We start from the raw sequence: 19,082 nt of genomic DNA, 5'->3' as shown, positions 1-19,082 counted from the left end.
TAATATATCAAAATTGAAAAGGCTTATTACTGGATAACCTTTTAGATCTAATGTTTAATATTTCATATATCATCGAAATTATTGAATGCTTTCCTTTTTGTAGAGACAGATTGTAATTCAATAAAGAGAATAAAAAACTAGATAATATTTTGTGTAACATAAGGCCCTGTTGTCCTGAGCCATGTAACCAAATTATCTTGTTTAGTGCCTATTAGCGTCCTTGCCTTTAATCTGGAGAGGTCAAAGTGGCGTTATCTGTTTCTAAACATACTTTAAATCTTTGTTATATACAAGTATCAAAAAAATAAACCAATACCAATTTTTATTAAGGTTTACATAGTGCAAATGTCGCTTTGCTAGGAGTATTTATGTCTATTATAGTTTATAATAGCCATGATTTAATCAACAGTTAAGTTGGGACCTTTATCGTCTAGATCTTATATTACTCATCGTCTACTTTATTTTAACAAGTCATCGCCAATCTTGCTTAGATTATAAACACTTTTAAATAATGTTATGAGCGAATCTGGCAAATTTCCAAAATAGTATGTCTTTTTCATGATTTTGTATTATTTTTGATTTAGTCATTAGGCAAATCCCGGAACTTAAACCAGATACAGATTTTAGAGATACGAATTATAGAGTAGGCTTTAAGAAATATGATACATATGTTTGTAAACTATTGTATATGATAACAAATTTTTATGATATATGTTATCTTCATGTTATCGCTGAGCCGTATAAATTGTTAATGATATAATTTTAGTGTTTATTACAATTTATGACAGGACAGATTTGTTAAAAAATCTGGTTTTAATTCAATGAAATTCTAATAAATCTGCTAAAAATATGTAAGGTCTACTTTAGAATAATACTTGCTTTTTGAATTTATGCAAAACCTTTGTAATAATTTTTTTCTAACACTGGCAAAAATCATCAAAAACTTGTGGGATATTATACTAAGGCGGTCGATTGCTCTAAATTTAAAAATAGTATGTTCGTACAAGTTGATTTTTTAAAATTATATTATCTATGTATGTTTAGTTTAGTCACAAATATAACTTTTAATGATATATGTTAATGAAATATTTTGTAAAATTGTAGTAGTTAACACTTTAATGCTTCCGTCATAACACAAGACGTTGACCTTTAAACTTTAAAGCATAATCATTTATCTATTTATTTATTTCCGCCATCAATACTTAATAATAAACAATATAACAAGGCCTGACACTCTGTAAACATTTATATAAATTAGTTTTCTATTACTAAATCTAAAATAGATTTATGGCAAAATTATGTTAATATCAAGATTGATTTTTTTTTTAAATTATAATGACCATGCAGTCCTAATAATACCATAATATATGCAACAGATTATGGCTGCTAATAATTTTCCATGTGTTATTCTAGGCTGGCTGATATTCTAAAAAAATACATGTAAATAAATTCTGTAGACACTTTACTAGACATTTACTTTTAGTGTTGTTTTTTTAGTGAACTTTTTTATTATTATTCATTACTACTTTGTTTATTAAAATCAATGAATCAATGCCAGTACTAATGATCTTAATTAATTTTACCGCAATTTTAAGGTTTTTGATGAAATTTCAATTATTTGTTAGTTTTTGTTCACTAACGGACAAAATGGCACAATGGACAAAATGGCATAGTATAATTTTGCAAGCACTAAAGGATAAAATAATTTATTTGTGAACTGCCTCTCTTACAAATTAGTGTGGTTTTATATATATGTATTATATATATATATATATATATATATATATATATATATATATATATATATGAATATGTGTATTACAAGATTAGTTGTACTGAACTCTTAGTGAATGATTTCAACTGATTTACTATACTTTTGCTTTCGACGATTTTGTTACGCACTTTGATTTAGGTATTAGTCAGTATTACCTTCAACACCTCTTTATAACTTCAAATGTAATTATTATCATTTTGAAAGCATGATACTTCAGAACAGTTAATAATTGGCTAACTAAAAAATTTCATGCTGAGAATTGTGCAACTTATTTTTACTAATTTTATAATAAAAATTCCGTTATAACAGATTATGTGGTATAACAATTAGTCGTTCATTATACGTAGACAGATTATATGTAGACAGTGAAATTATTACATTGATTTATGTGCAAACACGGAAAAAGTATTATTAATCTCGTTTGCAGAGATTTCCAAAGTACTTAGCGTTCTTTTTACGACAAAACGTGGGGCAATAAAATTCATTTAATATTCTCGAAATATTTGCAGAATTTTCAAATGTCAAATTTTTGTACCAATAAACTATTATATGCTTGTCTAATAATTAGGTTTTTTAAATTATTTTAAGTATATGAAGAACTAGAACTAGCTGGCTAGAACTAGCTCCGTAATGAAATATATTCGATGTTTCCAAATAGATTATTATAAATATTAACTCTCATTATTAGTATTTTACAGAAAAAGTAGAAGGGCTTACAAATTCGAAATGGGATTGGTTTTCGAATTTTTTTAAGTTTAGATGAAAAATAAATGATAAAAACTTAATCAGGCGTTAGAATAAAAGATCTTATTTCATATTTCAAAGAAAAATATAAACTGATTTGCAAAGTTAAAATTATATATTTCATGGATATAAGTGGAGCTTTAGAATTTTTCTTAGGATTTAATTTAAAATCAGAATTATTTTCGATATTAAAAAAAATATTTTTTTTTGAAAATTGAAAAAAAATTGAATATATTTTTTTATTTTCCCAAAAACAATTGTTTCGTCAATACAAGCAAAAGGTTTTTTGAATCATTCAAATCGGATGCTCCATGCTCTCAAAAGCTCGGTTTCTATTTTCCCCGTATCTCCAACCTGTCTTTGCAAAAACCTGATCAGCACGTCTCCCCATTGGTAGGAATCGAATGTTTTTCGTGGGCGAAAAATTATATCCATACATACACACACACCATTTTGTAAGGTATGCCAAAATGTTTAAAAACCTTCGAAACCTGAAGATATGCAAAAATTTGCAATTTTCATTTTTGGACAATTACAATAACTTACTCTATGGAAAGTTAAACACTAGTTATATTGTTATACATCGCATTTAATAAATAAAACTTTACGAATATTTAAAATTTAAAATCTGCAAAAAATATAAAGTGTAAAAAAATGATAATTTTCCAAACATTCAAATATTTTTTTCAGTTTTAAGAATTTCTATAATTAACATCACGGAGAATTAAAAATTATAAATATCCTTTTCTTCATACATTATAATAACTTTTGATTTTTTGACTTGAAGATTTACAATTTTTCAGGCAGAAATTTTGAAAAAAAAAATAGATTAATATCATTTAATGTCAAACGGCAAACTAAAAATTTTTCATAGGTTTCGTTCCTTAATAGGTACTGTTTCGTTGACCAGGTTTCTGTTCATTAATCTAGAAATTATTCAATTTGCATGGATGTTTTTTATCAATGTGGGTGAATAGTTCTGAATCAGATGTGTGCCATATTGATATTAAACATGAATTAGATAATTATAATTGAAATCTTTCTTCTTGAGGATTTTTAACATAGATATATAAAATTTATAATTTTAAGAATTTCAGTCCCAACTTTGCTATTAAATGTTAAATCGAAAATCTTTATGATATGATCTGTGAGAAGTTTCCTGCAGGATGGCTATCAACATAAATGTTTATAGTTTTATAAAATTTGTCTACACCTTGAGTACACTATGTCATTTGCATCAAGTTTAGTTAGTTGAATAGTATTTTTAACTTCCCGTAGGGTAAGTTATTGTAATGGGCCGAAAATCGGAATTGAAAATTTTTACATTTCTCGACGTTTTGAAGGTTTCTGAATGTTTTGGCATACCTGTTGATGTATGGATACAAATTTCCAGTCACGTTTTAGGGCGCACGGATCAACCGATTTGAATGGTTCAAAAAACATTCGATTCTTATTGATAGGGAAAAAGCTGATTAGTTTTTGACAAAGGCAGGTCCAGCCGTTTCGGAGATACGGGGCAAAGAGTGCAGAAAATCGAAATCGAATTTTTGAGAGAACGGAGTATCCGATTTGAATGATCTAAAAAACATTCAATTATTAATGATTAGGAGAAGTGTTTATTAGTTTTTGGCAAAGGCAGGCCCAGCCATTTTGAAGATACGGAGCTAAATATGTAAAAAATGGCAGTTTTTGAGAGAACTAAGCGTCCGATTTAAATGCTTTAAAGAACTTTCTGCTTGTCTTAACAAAATAATTGATTTTGGAAAAAAAATTTTGTTCCATTTTTTTTTCTTTTTTTCAGTTTTTTGTATATCGAAAATATTTCAGATTTTATTTTTAATTCTGACTATAGTTCTAATATACTTAACAAATAATTTCAACTCTTCAATTCAGTTTATATAATTCTTATAAATATTAGACAATGTTACAATATTTATAATAATCTATTTGAAAACTCTAACATTTCGTTACGGTACGGGAAGTTACAGCAATTTGCCTTAAGGCACGATGCTATAATTGCCTCAAGACAGAATTCCACTTACAGCTAGTCATTGCATAATTGAACTTGTGTATTAAATGCATACATATAAATCCAAAATGTATTTTCACTAAACAATCGTTATATTATAGATCACACGAGACTAAATTTTTTAATCATTGGTTGCTCAATTTCTTTGTGAAGTATATTTTTAATTTATTAATTCTTGAGTCAACGGCGATTTGTATAAATATACAACCGCTCAATGTCAGATAATCTAAATATTATTCGCGAAAATTTGTTACAGATCCCTAGAAACACTAATGATGTTTGCCAACCGGATCTAGAATCTGGAATCCTTGCGAAACATAGAAAATCGTTAACCATTGCACAACACGAATGTTTACAATGTTCGTAATGTTTACACGATTAATTCGAATCTTTGGTTTTCGCCACGTAGCCGGCATCCAACCCACACACGCCGAGAGAACGTAGGCAATAGTTGATCACATATGACTCACAATCAGACGCATTGCCTTTATATTTAGTCTATGAGAGTGATCATTTTGAGGAGAATTTATTTCTTTTAACTATGCCAGTCAAACTGATACACTTAAAAATTCGCGCAAAGTTGAGACATTCTGATTTTTTGGCAAAGTCTCTTCGAAGACACGCGGCAAAAAGTGCCAAACATGACAATTCAGTTTTGAGGGAAAGTAGTGTTCGATTTGAATGATTCATAAAAAACATTTTACTTGTATTGACGAAATGAAGAATTGACTAAATTTTTGAAGAGGGAGGTCCAGCAGTTTCGGAGATCCAAGAAAAAACAAATTTAAAAATGCCATTTAGTGAGATCATTGGAGATATATGCATATTACATTATCAGATATTTTATAGAGTACATATATTGCGTCCATTTTTGGGTTCCGTATCAAGATTCTGAAAAAAAGCAAAATTAAAAAAAAATTCTTTTTTTTTTCAACAAAAATTAATTTTCTCCAAATTTGTTTAAGCTTAAGATTTTGAAGCTTTTAAAAATTTTGAATCACGATACGGGAATATCCAGCGATTTGCCTTAAGGTACGATGCCATACACCAATATTTTTCATTATATTTTTATGATCAAGAATCATAGAGTAAAAATAAGTATATATATATTCCATTCAGATCCCACTTGCTTTGCACATGTTTGAATTTTATCCGAAGGTTTTATTGGAAGTTTTTAACCATAAAATATAATTCAAAATATTCTTGAGCTATGTTTGAAAGATATATAAAATATATCATATGTTTACTTATTGTTAGTTAACTATTGGGCTTAATATATAGATGATAATTAAATTATTGTTACTGTGCAATAAGGCAAAATAAAAAATAAACATTACAATACAAATAAACAAAAGTTAAAAATTTTCAAAATAAGAATTGAAATTTCTTCCTTTTCGCCTTTTAATATTTTTCATCAAACCAGTGGTGTTTCAATGAACCATGGTAACCTAAAATCATGGGGTGAAATTACCCTATGTCTGGAATAATTTAACTTGGTTAGAAGACTACAGGATATGACATTTTCTACCAGAATGACGTTTTCCAATCGCTATTGGAAAATGATCAATTCGCGTAAATGAAATAGTAAATTGTATACCTTCAAATAAATGCAGCAAAATTAGGCTAATATGAATGTTTAGATAATATAACTGAATAATAACGTTATTATCCGCAGTTTTTATCACAATATACTCTACTGTGTCTTTCTTAACCAGCTTATGGAACTTATGCTGTTTAATTCCTGCATTATGGTTATATTTCATTATATTTTAATAAATATAAATAGAACTATTTTATTTCATTGGCAATCTCAAACATGCGATTGTATGTTGCTATAGCCCACTGACATATTTACATATGTTTCAATAAAATGTAAGTTTTATAGCTGACCAGTATTAATTTTGTAGTGACGTATTTAATTTTAATATTTTTGTTATGTTATTGTAGGAATGTATTTAGTTTTTATAATTTTGTTATGTAATTTTAGAAACGTTATTCTATTTTATGTATTTCGAATAGAAAATTTATATACTAAATAATTTTAATATGTAGTTATAATTTTTGTATGTAGATATAATTAGTTATACTATGATCATAGCAATTATTATTTGTGCTTAAGTGCACACGTTTGGTAAATTACAGATCCTTGATATAATGATCTCAAAATGCCTATTAGGTAGTTATTTGGTGTTTTTTATGTGTGTATACATAAAAAGTTTGATTCGCCAAATTCCAAGTAATGTATGTGATAATGAAAAATAATTGCTTTTATTGTTATACAAAAGTGCATTTGCATTTCATACAGCTCTAGATTTTTTTTATAAAATTCAAGAATTATATTTAATATTGTTTAATTGCATTTACAGCAAATGGCACCGACGATGGCCTGAGTGGTGCAGACAACGACGAAAATATTAACATCAGTGATGTCAGTGAGTACATAGTTTATTATATAAAATTACCGGTGGAAGTATTTCATTATCATTAACAATTAGGTTATATGATAGGTATATACTCAGAGATTCATTTCAAAAAAAAGTTTACACGCTTACTTAATAAATGATTGATTGTGCGCAATATAACCCAATATAATATTTTCGTATAGTTCATATTTTTAAACATATTAATAATAGAAAAATAATATAATTAAAGCGTTTAAATGCATAAAAGATATTGAAAATTATTAGGTTGGCACCCAAGAAAGTGCGACTCTCAGCTTGGATGTTTCAATTGAATTTTTAGGTCTGCTGATGTAGAATTAATTGTATTTTAGGTGCTAGGTAAAAAAAAAAGTTTTTGGATGGATTGCGTAGTTTTTGTTTGTCGTTCGTTGAAAAATGGTAAATCAAATCGATTTTTGTTGTCAAATTTTGCTTTTTCATTTCTGCAAAGATGAAATACCTTCTTAAGCTTGAAGCCCTAAAAACACGGCAGTATCAAAATTGATTTGCTAAATTTCGTTCTGGTATTTTTTCACTCTAAGATGAAAAACGCTTTGGTTGTCCAGTTGAAGTTGAAGAAGAAGGCATTTCTACTTTTACGCTCACCACCCAATCGATCGATCGATTCTGGTATCTACATTGATCAATTAACGAAATTAAACGGTTTAAATTGGTAAATCGAAACGGTGATTTATTTCATTATTGACATTACACATTTTTGGCTACTCAAAAATATTTAAGGTTGATTGGGATGGTTTGCCATATCCACCATATAGTCTTAATCTCGTAGTTTCTGATTATTTATTGTTTCGATCTTTACAAAACACCTTGAATGGTTTTCGCTAATGCTTTTGAAAGTTATGAAATAATGATACTACTTGGACGATACATCTCATAATGAAGTTATTTAGTGCAATGAAAAAATGTCATTGATTTTCTAACAAAATTCCGCACTTACTTAGTTGCCAACCCAATATTTTGAGTGTGAACCTAAGTTATATCCACCATATTGTTACCTCTGCAAAATACTGAAGATTTAATATTACAAATGATTACTGATTATAAAAGATAAAGTCACGTATATTTTTCTTTAGAAAATGATCCTATATTTCTGATAATTATTTTTTATATTTGTAGCAAAATTTTACAATTTATATCAACTAGATCATCATGGACATAACACAATTATTCATTTTTATTGCAGTTGATGTTATACGTAGCACTGATCCCGAGTTCTCTGAGCAGAACATGTACAGCGGCGGCGGTGAGGTTCATGGGGGCCCTGCCGCTCCTCAGGGTTCGAACCCTGCACTAACACCAGAACAACAATTGAGGCGGAATGCTTATGTGGTCATCACTGAACAACCTGCCTCTAAGGCTCTCAGGTCAATATGATAATTAGTATTTAATTTTAAGAGTTATAAATTACAATCGGATTACAAAATATCTATTTAAGGATATCATACACAAAATGTAATTTTAGTCTAGAGTACAAAGTGTATAAATGTGTATACACTGATATACACTGGGGCATGATTTTTATTGAGTGTGCATATATATGGATTCATATATGATTAAAGGCCAATTTTCATTATATTTATTAACCATATTTAGATTATTTACGATACGAAACAATTAACCATGACAAATATTTATGATAAATAAAGTGCCAATGATTAAGTTGAAAGGATAGAAGTTTACTTGTGGTACAATGATAAAGTTGAAAAGATATAAGTTTACTTGTGGTACAATGATAAAGTTGAAAAAATAGAAGTTCATTTATGGTACGACGTCTTTTATCAGAATTATGTTGTAGAAACCGCCTTTCACCATAATAGTATTTCTGTGATAAATGCTATTTGGCTATATAGCCCTTGTGATACACTTTGCAAAATGCTTGATAGATATTAAGAAACAGTTGGATATTTGATATACATACATCTCATTTTTCGAAAATTCAAGTTTAAATGGGATCAATACCAGAAGATTTTTTGTTTATAATTGCCAGTGTCCAAAACTAAAGTTGATGATTTAACCGCTTTAATTAGAATGAAGGTATTTGCCATATTCAATATCCTTTGGACGAGTAGGTCTAGATTTATGATTCATTGTATCGCCTATGAATTTCTGTTCAAGAAAGGTCTATAAACCAATTGTGAATTGTTTGTGGAACATAAAATTCAGGGTATTACTTAAGTCGGCTACCGAAGTTCTAAAAACCATTACTTGCTGTTAATTTAGTACCATAAAATGCTCTAGTAAGCCTGTGATCACTTGCTTAATAGGTAATTAGGTGACAGATCACTAACAATAAGTTATATTGATAATTTTTTCACAGAGGTGCCTTCTATTTGAGCTATTGAGTCTTGATTTCCACATTGCAAAAATGACTTGCATTGAAATAGTTGTTGAAAATATTCAAACGACTAAAAGTGGTCATTAGTCACGTTTAGCATTGTAGGGCAGTAAACTATTAGCTTAATTTAGGCCTTTCCTACACTAAATACAAAATTGTTTTTTGTTTTAATTTTATATATGGTGTTTACCAACAGGTTTCGATATGAGTGTGAAGGACGATCAGCAGGTTCAATTCCTGGTGAAAATAGTACACCAGAAAATAAAACGTTTCCGTCAATACAAATTGTCGGTTATAAAGGAAGAGCTTTCGTCGTAGTATCTTGCGTAACAAAGGATAAACCATATAGGTAATGTATATTTCTAATGTTTAAAATATTTCAAGTTCATCTATTTTTTTTACTATTGACAAATCTAATTTCAGGGCTCATCCTCATAACTTAGTTGGTAAAGAAGGTTGCAAGAAAGGTGTCTGCACAATGCAAGTTAACACAGACACGATGTCTGTAACGTTTAGTAATCTTGGAATTCAATGCGTTAAGAAGAAGGATATCGAAGAAGCTTTGAAAGCCCGCGAACTTATTAAAGTTGATCCTTTCGGAAGTACGTACCATCACATAATATACTAAAATATTAATATGTATATTTAATTATATTACTTGCAATTTTCTGCTCGACTATCATTAAATTTCAATTTATTACAGATGGATTTGCTCATAGATCTCAGCCTTCAAACATTGATTTGAATGCAGTTCGTTTGTGCTTCCAAGTCTTCTTAGAAGATACACCAGGTAAATTCACACCGCTCCGAGTTGTAGTATCAAATCCGATCTACGATAAGAAAGCAATGTCTGACTTAGTAATATGCACAATGAGCGACTGTACTGCTTCTGTTGCTGGCGGTCAAAGAATAATTCTTTTGTGTGAAAAGGTGTGTTTACGACCAAATTAAATTTCTTATTTTTCATTTGAATATTCTCATACATATTTAATACAGGTTGCCAAAGAAGATATTCAAGTAAGACTATTTGAAGAACGAGATGGTCAATTGGTATGGGAAGGATTTGCTGACTTTCAGCATACCGATGTTCATAAACAAGTTGCTATTACATTTAGGACGCCAAAGTATCGAACATTGGAAGTCGATCGACCAGTGAATGTAAATATTAATAATAATAATAACAATATATATATATATATATATATATATATATATATATATATATATAGGGTGGTCCTTAAAATGGTCATTCTTGAATTTCCTTGCTCCCAGGAGCTCAAATGGTTCCGAATTGATAAAAAACAATTCTCTGAAAGTTTTAGCTCTCAATATTAAGGTTTAGATAGAGCGCAATTTAATCAAACTTCGTATGGAAAGAGCATGGAAAAAATTTGAAAATTAAAAAAAAAATGCTTTAGGTATAACTTAGCGACAAATGAATGAGTTTTATTCATTCATTTGTTCGCTAAATTACATCTAAAAAACATTTTTAAAATTTTTGAAAAAATTTCCATGCTATTTCCATACAAAACTTTGATTGAATTGCGCTCTATCTAAACGTTAATATTAAGAGCTAAAACTTTCAGAGAATTGTTTTTTATCTATTTGGAACCATTTGAGACCCTGGGAGCAAGGTAATTCGAAAATGACCATTTTAAGGACCACCCTAATATATATATATATATATATATATATGTATATATATATATATTATGTATATATATATATACATATATTATATGTATATATATATATCTATATATATATATATATATATATATATATATTTACTTACACTCCTCTATTTATTCATATGTACAATCGTATGCGCACTTTATGATTCTTGGACTTTATATACAAAACTAAGAGCATGCTCAAAAAAAAGAGATATTTTAAAAGTTAAATTGAGAAACTAAATAACTATCTATAATATTGCAGGCTCAAATTCAGCTTCGAAGACCATCAGATTCAGCAACGAGTACACCATTGAAATTCCAGTTACTTCCACTAGATTCAGGTAGGTCATCATTTTGGACAAACCCTAAGTATGTACCAAAACGCCTCGAGGCGCTACGTCGTCTCGTGACCCCTTCAAATCTAACGAACGGGCACGCAGAATCCATCGTAAATAATTCTGATAGTGAAGTTGTAGTCATCAGTGAAGATGTTGTTGACAACGCTCAGCAAAATAATACCGAAGAACCAGAAAAAGTCGTTGATAATCGAGATAAATCGTTGCAAGAACTTCTGGAACAAGTTGCGGAATTAGATGAAATTTATTTAGATACTCAGGCCCATCAGATAGTTTTGCAAAATGAAGCGAAAACGAACGAAATCGAAACAAATTCGGGTCCAATGGACGTTGATTTTGATGACAGTGCCACATACACAAGTCTTCAAATGGCTTTCAAGAATCCTTTAGCTCTATCGCTACCGCCTCAAGAAATGTCTGTAACTACTTTAGAAGAGTTGATGGCAACCCCAATAGTTACACCAGTTATTCAAATTAGTGCACCTCCAATCGGCCCAAAACCACCGGTGCCACCAAAGAAAGCATCACCAATTTTAAACGGTAAAAGAGAAAATGGAGGTGAAGAAAAACTACCTCCACTTCCGCCCAAGAGAGTTAAGAAAACACCAGCTACTCCGGATCTATCACTTAAATTACAGAGCCAAAACAATAAGTCTGTTGAAGAACCAGTATTAAACGAATCTACACCAAGTCTTCCTCAATCCCGTCCTCAATCTCAAATTATTGTTATTGATTCATCGCCAGATGAAGTTCCACAAACTGTTAATGCAGAAACATTGCCGCGACAAAAAAAAAGAAATTTTCTTCGTAAACTATTCTCTAGAAAACCAAAGAAAGGTGATAAATCATACAGTAGCCCAGCGTCTCGAGAACCCAGTTTAGGAGAAGCAACACCCATCGGAGCTGGATCTGTCCACAGTTTACGCATGACTAGTGATACCGCAACTCCACCTGCCAAAAAGCAACCTGCTCGATTTGCTAAAAAATCTAAGCCAGTAGGTAGAAGTGTCAGTAGCACTTCGGGCAAACGACCTGATTTCAAAGATAAGCCGGACATGATTCATATCCCATTAAAGGGTGATATTGGTGGAGGAAGCACTCACTCTCTTAATGTTGCGCCGAAAGTTAAGGATAGCCTTGCACCTTCCGAGTTTGGTAGCATAGGTCTCGTAAAAATTGATGCTGGAAGTGTCAAACAGTTATATGGAGAGCAGATACTTAACGATTTAGATCAGCATTTGGATATAACAGAAGCGGAACATTACGCTCTGTATACAGATCTTGCTCCGCATGCGACAACTAGCGAGTTTGATGAAACTTCTTGTTTTTACGCCCCTATTGGGGGTGGAAAGTTAATTAGCTTTGGATCTGCTAATAATGTGACAGCCATAAATATTGTAGATTAATGTAGAATAATTTGTATTGAGATTTAGATTTTGTAGCATACTAGAATGTTATGTGTGCTTGAATAATGCAAGTGAGGGAACCAATAATTTGGTCTGTTTTTATAATACATTTTAGATAATAATTATTGGTGAACTCAATCTTGCATATACGCCGCTAATGAATTAAACCAGCAGGCATATAATTTTTGTACTTAAATATTTATATAACTAAAACTGATACGGGTTACGAAAAACACATAACTATATTATTTATGTTTCTAGACCCGCATGAATTAAAACGAAAACGGCAAAAAATTGACGGGGATCCAAAACATCTTTTATGGCAACTGCAGGGTCAAAATCCTTCTACGAGTAAGTCATTTTCAACTTTTATTTTTTTTATCAGCAAATCAAACAGGGTTACAATGTCAAGGTGACGGTGAATCACGGTGTTGGATGAATATAAAAAAACTCATATCATAACGTCTTATTTACATATTAACACTTAACATTTTTCATTATTTATCAGTTAAATTTTTCTAGGGAAGTGATAAATTATAAAAACGCATTTTAACCTATGTAATTTATATTTTCATTTTATTATTGTCATATAAATTCATTGCAATCATAAAAATAACATGCATTTACATACCATTCATCACTCGTATGGACAGGTTAACAAAAGCAAGCAATGAAATTTATTACCACAGATACTTTGCTAAATGTATATGCAGTTTATTAAAAAATCAAGCTTTCCGAAAGCATGTGTCAAGGAAAAAGAAAAATATTAAATAGCTTGCATAAAGATGGTGCCAATATGTATTAGCAAATTATGCACACCAATTAGTACCTTACAAGGTACCAATAAAAATGTTATACTGTTACGAGTAACAAAGTTGCTATGAAATCAATCATATCATAAAAGTATAAGGGAATATTTGATTAGCCTAATTACTCAAATGCTACATTTAAAGCAGAAAAAAGCTTTCTTATGATTTATTGCATTATGGAAAATATATTTATTTTACAAATGTAAGAGTAATATATATTGTTAAATGATTCGAGAGGATGGTTGAAATATGTTATTATGTAAAGAATTTTATTAAAATTGTTCAGATATATAATTGAAATTATGTTACCTGATAACTGTTATGTTCCGTTTTGTTCTCTGGTTTTTGATATTTGTTATTTATCAATTGGAAATAAAATTATACATTTTATATACTACATATTTGAATAGTTTCAAAATTTGTCAAGGGAGAATTAGTGAATCACTGATTCTTTGTGCTTATGCATTTTAGGATATACTTTTAATTGATTTCTACTAGATTTTATAGAACTCATGTTATTTTAGTACATGGTATAGACTACTAATTAAGTTTTATTAGTTGTTTTCGGATTGTTAATAAATTGTAGACCATTGTGTCAAACTAAGTTAAATATGTATATTGAAAAAGAACTTAATTAACTTTAGGTATACATAATTGTTTTATAATATTATTATATGAAACTGTACTACTGTGTGCCATGAACACATTAAACAAACTGTACAAATAGATTTTTTCATTTAGTTTAATTTCAATTATTTTCTCTCGATCTTATCTTAAGGTTTTAAACAAATTAAACCTGTTGTCAGTAAGTATTCATGCTGTAAGTAACCTTTTTGTTTATGACGTAATGTAAACTTTATGCTTTGTGTATGAATTTATTTCATCATTCATCTTCATTGTTTGCATGAGTTTGCATGTTTAGTCTAAGATAAATAATTTGGAGCAAGGGTTTAATCAACAGACACTCAAATTTTGAATGTAATTCTAATTCATCACATGTTATTTCATTTGGGGCATGTATTAGAAAGATCAAGCAATGGCGAGTTAATCGATAAATTTTCTGTTATATTTTATAAAATATAATACTATATATAGTATTGTTTGAAAAATTGAAAAATTATTGTTTTGAATATAAAAACGATTTTTTTTTAAATATTAATGCAAAATTAATAAGCAATGATCTCGTTGTTTACTTATTGTTGTAAAAAATGTAAAAACTGTTTTTTTTGCATGAAGTTTCTGACTGTTTCTGACAGTATAATAATTACTAGTATGTGTTTCTGTGGCGAATTTTAATTAAAAATGTGTTTTCATGAACTGCAATTTGTTTACGATCAAAAATACAATACCTTGATTATAGCATGATATTATTAATATATGTTAAATGTGTAGATAATATGTATAGATTCCTCGCTTATACGTCTGAAATATTACATTTGCGCTTTGTCTTGAATTATGTTTTGATTTGTGTGTTTAACTGTTATATCAAATAATTGTATGAATTAATAGTTGTTATTATTTTAAGGTAATGCTGCGGGACATACAGATTACAAGTTAAATATTCCTCTGGCGTCATCGCCTCAAGCAAATCAAATGAATCAGTTTGATCAATCTCTTGTTAAAACTGAACCAAGAGGTATGTATATAATTTTATTTAGAAACTTGATATGTAGGTTCTTTTATAAATATAAATTTTATAGTAAATAACAATGATAGTGGTCAATAGCTTCAGGATACTTTAAATACAGTTTTAAGAATTTATATTGATAATAATCGGGCACAATATAGCTTACGAACTATATCATATAATATCACTGAAAGTGTCGTAAAATATGCTTTTAACTGTTGTAATAAAGCGCTCATAAGTGAGCTCAGTTTTTATATCCAAAATATATTGCACAAATATTTATATACATATGTATGTATAAAATCTTCGAGGCAATGTCTCGAATAAAAATCACAAACTTCATGAAAATTTTATATGTTAATTTATCAAGAAGCAGATACAATGTACAGCTTATATATATATATATATATATATATTATAACTGACCTGATCAAACATATCAGGTCGCAGAGAATCATATAAGAAGAAAAGACAAAATTTTAAAAATAATTGAAATTAAAAAAGTTAAAAAAATTTTAACGCAATTCATATGCATATCAATATTTCATTTTCAATTAACATCTAAATGATTTTTGACGGATATGTGATATGTATTTGTGATTTTAATTATGTTGTACTTTTTTGAATCAATTAACGCTCCGAAGGAAAAGGTTATGTTGATTTCAAAAATTTAAAAGCCCTTTGATGTAGTTCAATAAATACTTACGGTTTTGTAATTAGCAGAAAACTGCAAAAAAAATTACCATGTTTTAGACAAATATCTTGAACCAGATTTAAAAATTCAAAAATTATTCGAAAGATACGATTTAAAACTCGTGATAATTGTACATTTTGGCAAAGATCGTTATTGATTATTTAATTTTTTTTGGCAATGAAACTTTGTATGTCAATAGAGTTCCTTATGATCTTAATGAACATAATAAAGTATTAAAACCTATGTGAAATAGTTTAATTATATAAATTAATTAATTTATTAAATAAATTATTATTATTATTATTATATTAATTAATTATATAAATTAATTTAATTATATAATTGAATTAATGCGCTATTCCGTGTATATATTAGGCGTATGTTCGTTTCCCAATAATATCTAACAAAACATTTGCCGAAAATAATGAACATGTTTGAAACATTTTTCCAAATTGAATAATCAGCAATAGTTCTTATTTTAGCTTTCTTATTGGTTCAGTCGATTATCTACACATAGATCACAATGCCACTTACGTCTAGATTTTAGAGTTTTTTTTGCGTTTGTTTACCATTCATTGACGAATCGAAGATTGACGGATAGTAGAATCAGTTGGAGACTTAACCAGTTAACTGTGGCGGGCTTATGGAACTGTGCGCACAGTTTTTTACATCAGAGTTGAGGTAAAATAACGTTTTAAAATATAATGCTTCATACAATATACAATCATTTATTTTATACCGGCTAAGCTCAAAATAATCCTCAAAATAATAATCTTGTAAATTAGCACTAACTTCTTTAAGACGAGTGTCTCGTGAATTACAGTTAACTGGTTAGTTGATATTCCTCCAGCTGATTTATATTGATTTGAAAACGTTGAATTAACAGAATAATGTTATTTAAGCAAAACGTTGGATTTTAAATGAAATTTATCACAATACATAATTTGTTTGCAGATGCCTCACCGTTGCCGTACATGTTTACTGGCGGATCGTATAGGTGTGCCCAGGACAGTCCATCACCTCAGCCTTTCAACATGCCACATCCTTTCAACAATCCTTCGCCTTTGGGGGGAGATCAAGCATCTCAGTATAATTTGCCCCATTACGAGCAGATGAACAATTTTCAGAGTCAGCAACCCATCGATTGGAATGCAGGACTACCTGTAATGAACGATTTAAATCGAGTTATGAATATAGATCCACAGAATGCAATGCAAGGTAAGTTTCAAATAATAAAAATATTTTGATTTCACATGATCTAAACAAATATACCTGGGCTTTATTTATTTGCTTCTAATTTAATTCTATTCATGAATAATTATAAGATAAAATCTTATAATATAAAGATATTAAGTTGCATTTGAAACAAATCGACAATTCAAATATAGTTGGATTGTTTCGAAAATTACTTTGTTTTTATAAATCAATGAATATCTTCAATTATTTTTATAAATCAATGAATATCAATGTAATTAAAAAAACAGTTAAAATGATCACAAATAGTTGAATTGATTAATTTGTTTAAGAATTTAGCTGTTTCAATCAATCTTCTCAAACATGATATTTTTACATCAACATTTCTGGCTTGTAATTGAGCAAATGATGTTTATATTTTTTGTCAAACAGTTAATTTACTGAAATTGCTGCTTGTTGATTTTCAAATTTGAAAGCGCACTTCAATCGCTAAATAATATCACATAAGCATTTCCGCACTCAAGTCTTCCTACATCAATTTTCAAACTGTACAATGTTTATTAATTTGGAGATAATCTTTAGTGTTAAAAATACCATAAAATGCATATTAAGTATAATAATAAATGTAAAGTGCTTTTGATGAACATGTAAACATAACATAAATTATTGTAATGATTTAAACATATAATATTAAATCTTTTATTTTCCTTATTAGGTGGTCCTACTAGCAGTATGTTGGATATGGACAGTCAACAATTAGTTCAACTTAATTCTGGAGATTTATCAGGTACAGTTTAAAATTTTAGTTTTATTCCTGCAAATATCTCTTGGCTCATGCATAATGTTCTAAGATTATTCTTTCTTCATATTATTTAGGAATTTTAGAACACTTAGACCGAGCACAGGCTGTAAGGGTGTCCGCTGAGCATGAAAGCATGACTGATAGTTTATCAAAACTTGAAATGACAGCCTTAAATAATATGTGATAAAACAAAAACTTTATTTTATTACTTGGCAGTTGCTAAATTTATTAGCACAAAAATATTGCAGATGTTTGGTGTAAATATTTATAAAATAGGAGTACTTATTATTAGTTTATTTACAAAGTTAATTAGTATTAATTATTAAGTATTATATATATATATATATATATATATATATTATCCGATAGTGCAATAATCTATATGTATATAATTAATTTGTAGTGATATTTTTTCAGTAAAAACAAAAGCCTAATAAACATTCTGAAACTGTTGATTCAATATTTATTTTTATTTTTTACTCATTTTGGATTAAGATCTGAATTCTTCATTATTGTCTACTAATATTTGATAATCAATATGCCAATTGAAATTCTAGCATAACATAACAACTTTACTAAGCATAAAGAGCAATATTAGGAAATGAAATGAAGTGATCAGTAATATTTTTATTTAAATATTGTTAGTTGGAGAAACAGTGATAAAATGTTTTAATCGAAGTGTGTTAGCACTAATTTTATGAGATTAATTTTAAGGCCATCACATTTTCAAACATACTTATTCTAATGTTTTTTTAAAATGCCTAGTGAAACGTTCTGAAACAGTCGATTGAATATTTATTTTGTGGTTTTACTCATTTTGAATTAAATCTGAAATCTTCGTTATTGTCTACTAATATTTGATTTTTTTGAAATTCTTCCATAACGCCTATGCCAATTGAAATTCTAGTAACAACGTTACAGCAAAAATGTGAAACAAAATAAAGTGATCAGCAATATTTCTATTTATATATTCTTAATTGGAGAAACAGTGAAAAAATGTTTTAATGTGTTAGCGCTAATTTTATGAGATTAATTTTAAGGCCATCACATTTTCAAACATACTTATTCTAATGTTTTTTTAAAATTTACCAAAATTGTTAAAATCGTTGGGAATAATTTTTGTAAGAAAATTTAAACTTTTATTAAATTTATTTGAAACATTAAAAGTTATAGT

General features: G+C 28.7%; 1 protein-coding gene across 1 annotated transcript; it reads left to right on the top strand.

The window, feature by feature from the left end:
- The first annotated feature begins 6,916 nt into the window (after positions 1–6,916).
- On the top strand, positions 6,917–18,179 carry LOC113368101 (embryonic polarity protein dorsal-like). Its single transcript, XM_026609663.1, has 12 exons — positions 6,917–6,979; positions 8,193–8,373; positions 9,541–9,693; positions 9,768–9,946; positions 10,048–10,274; positions 10,341–10,502; positions 11,283–11,361; positions 13,044–13,133; positions 15,117–15,227; positions 16,867–17,130; positions 17,822–17,893; positions 17,983–18,179. Exons 2-12 carry the CDS (start codon positions 8,237–8,239, stop codon positions 18,090–18,092), a joined length of 1,584 nt encoding a protein of 527 aa, XP_026465448.1. The 5' UTR covers positions 6,917–6,979; positions 8,193–8,236; the 3' UTR covers positions 18,093–18,179.
- The last annotated feature ends 903 nt before the right edge of the window (positions 18,180–19,082 follow it).

The sequence above is a fragment of the Ctenocephalides felis genome, unplaced genomic scaffold, assembly GCF_003426905.1.
Source record: "Ctenocephalides felis isolate EL2017-DRISC unplaced genomic scaffold, ASM342690v1 CF-g0.4_SCAFFOLD_01170, whole genome shotgun sequence".
Taxonomy (NCBI): Eukaryota; Metazoa; Arthropoda; class Insecta; order Siphonaptera; family Pulicidae; genus Ctenocephalides; species Ctenocephalides felis.
The sequence above is the reverse complement of the archived record's forward strand: the minus strand, read 5'-3'. Positions and strand labels throughout refer to the sequence as shown.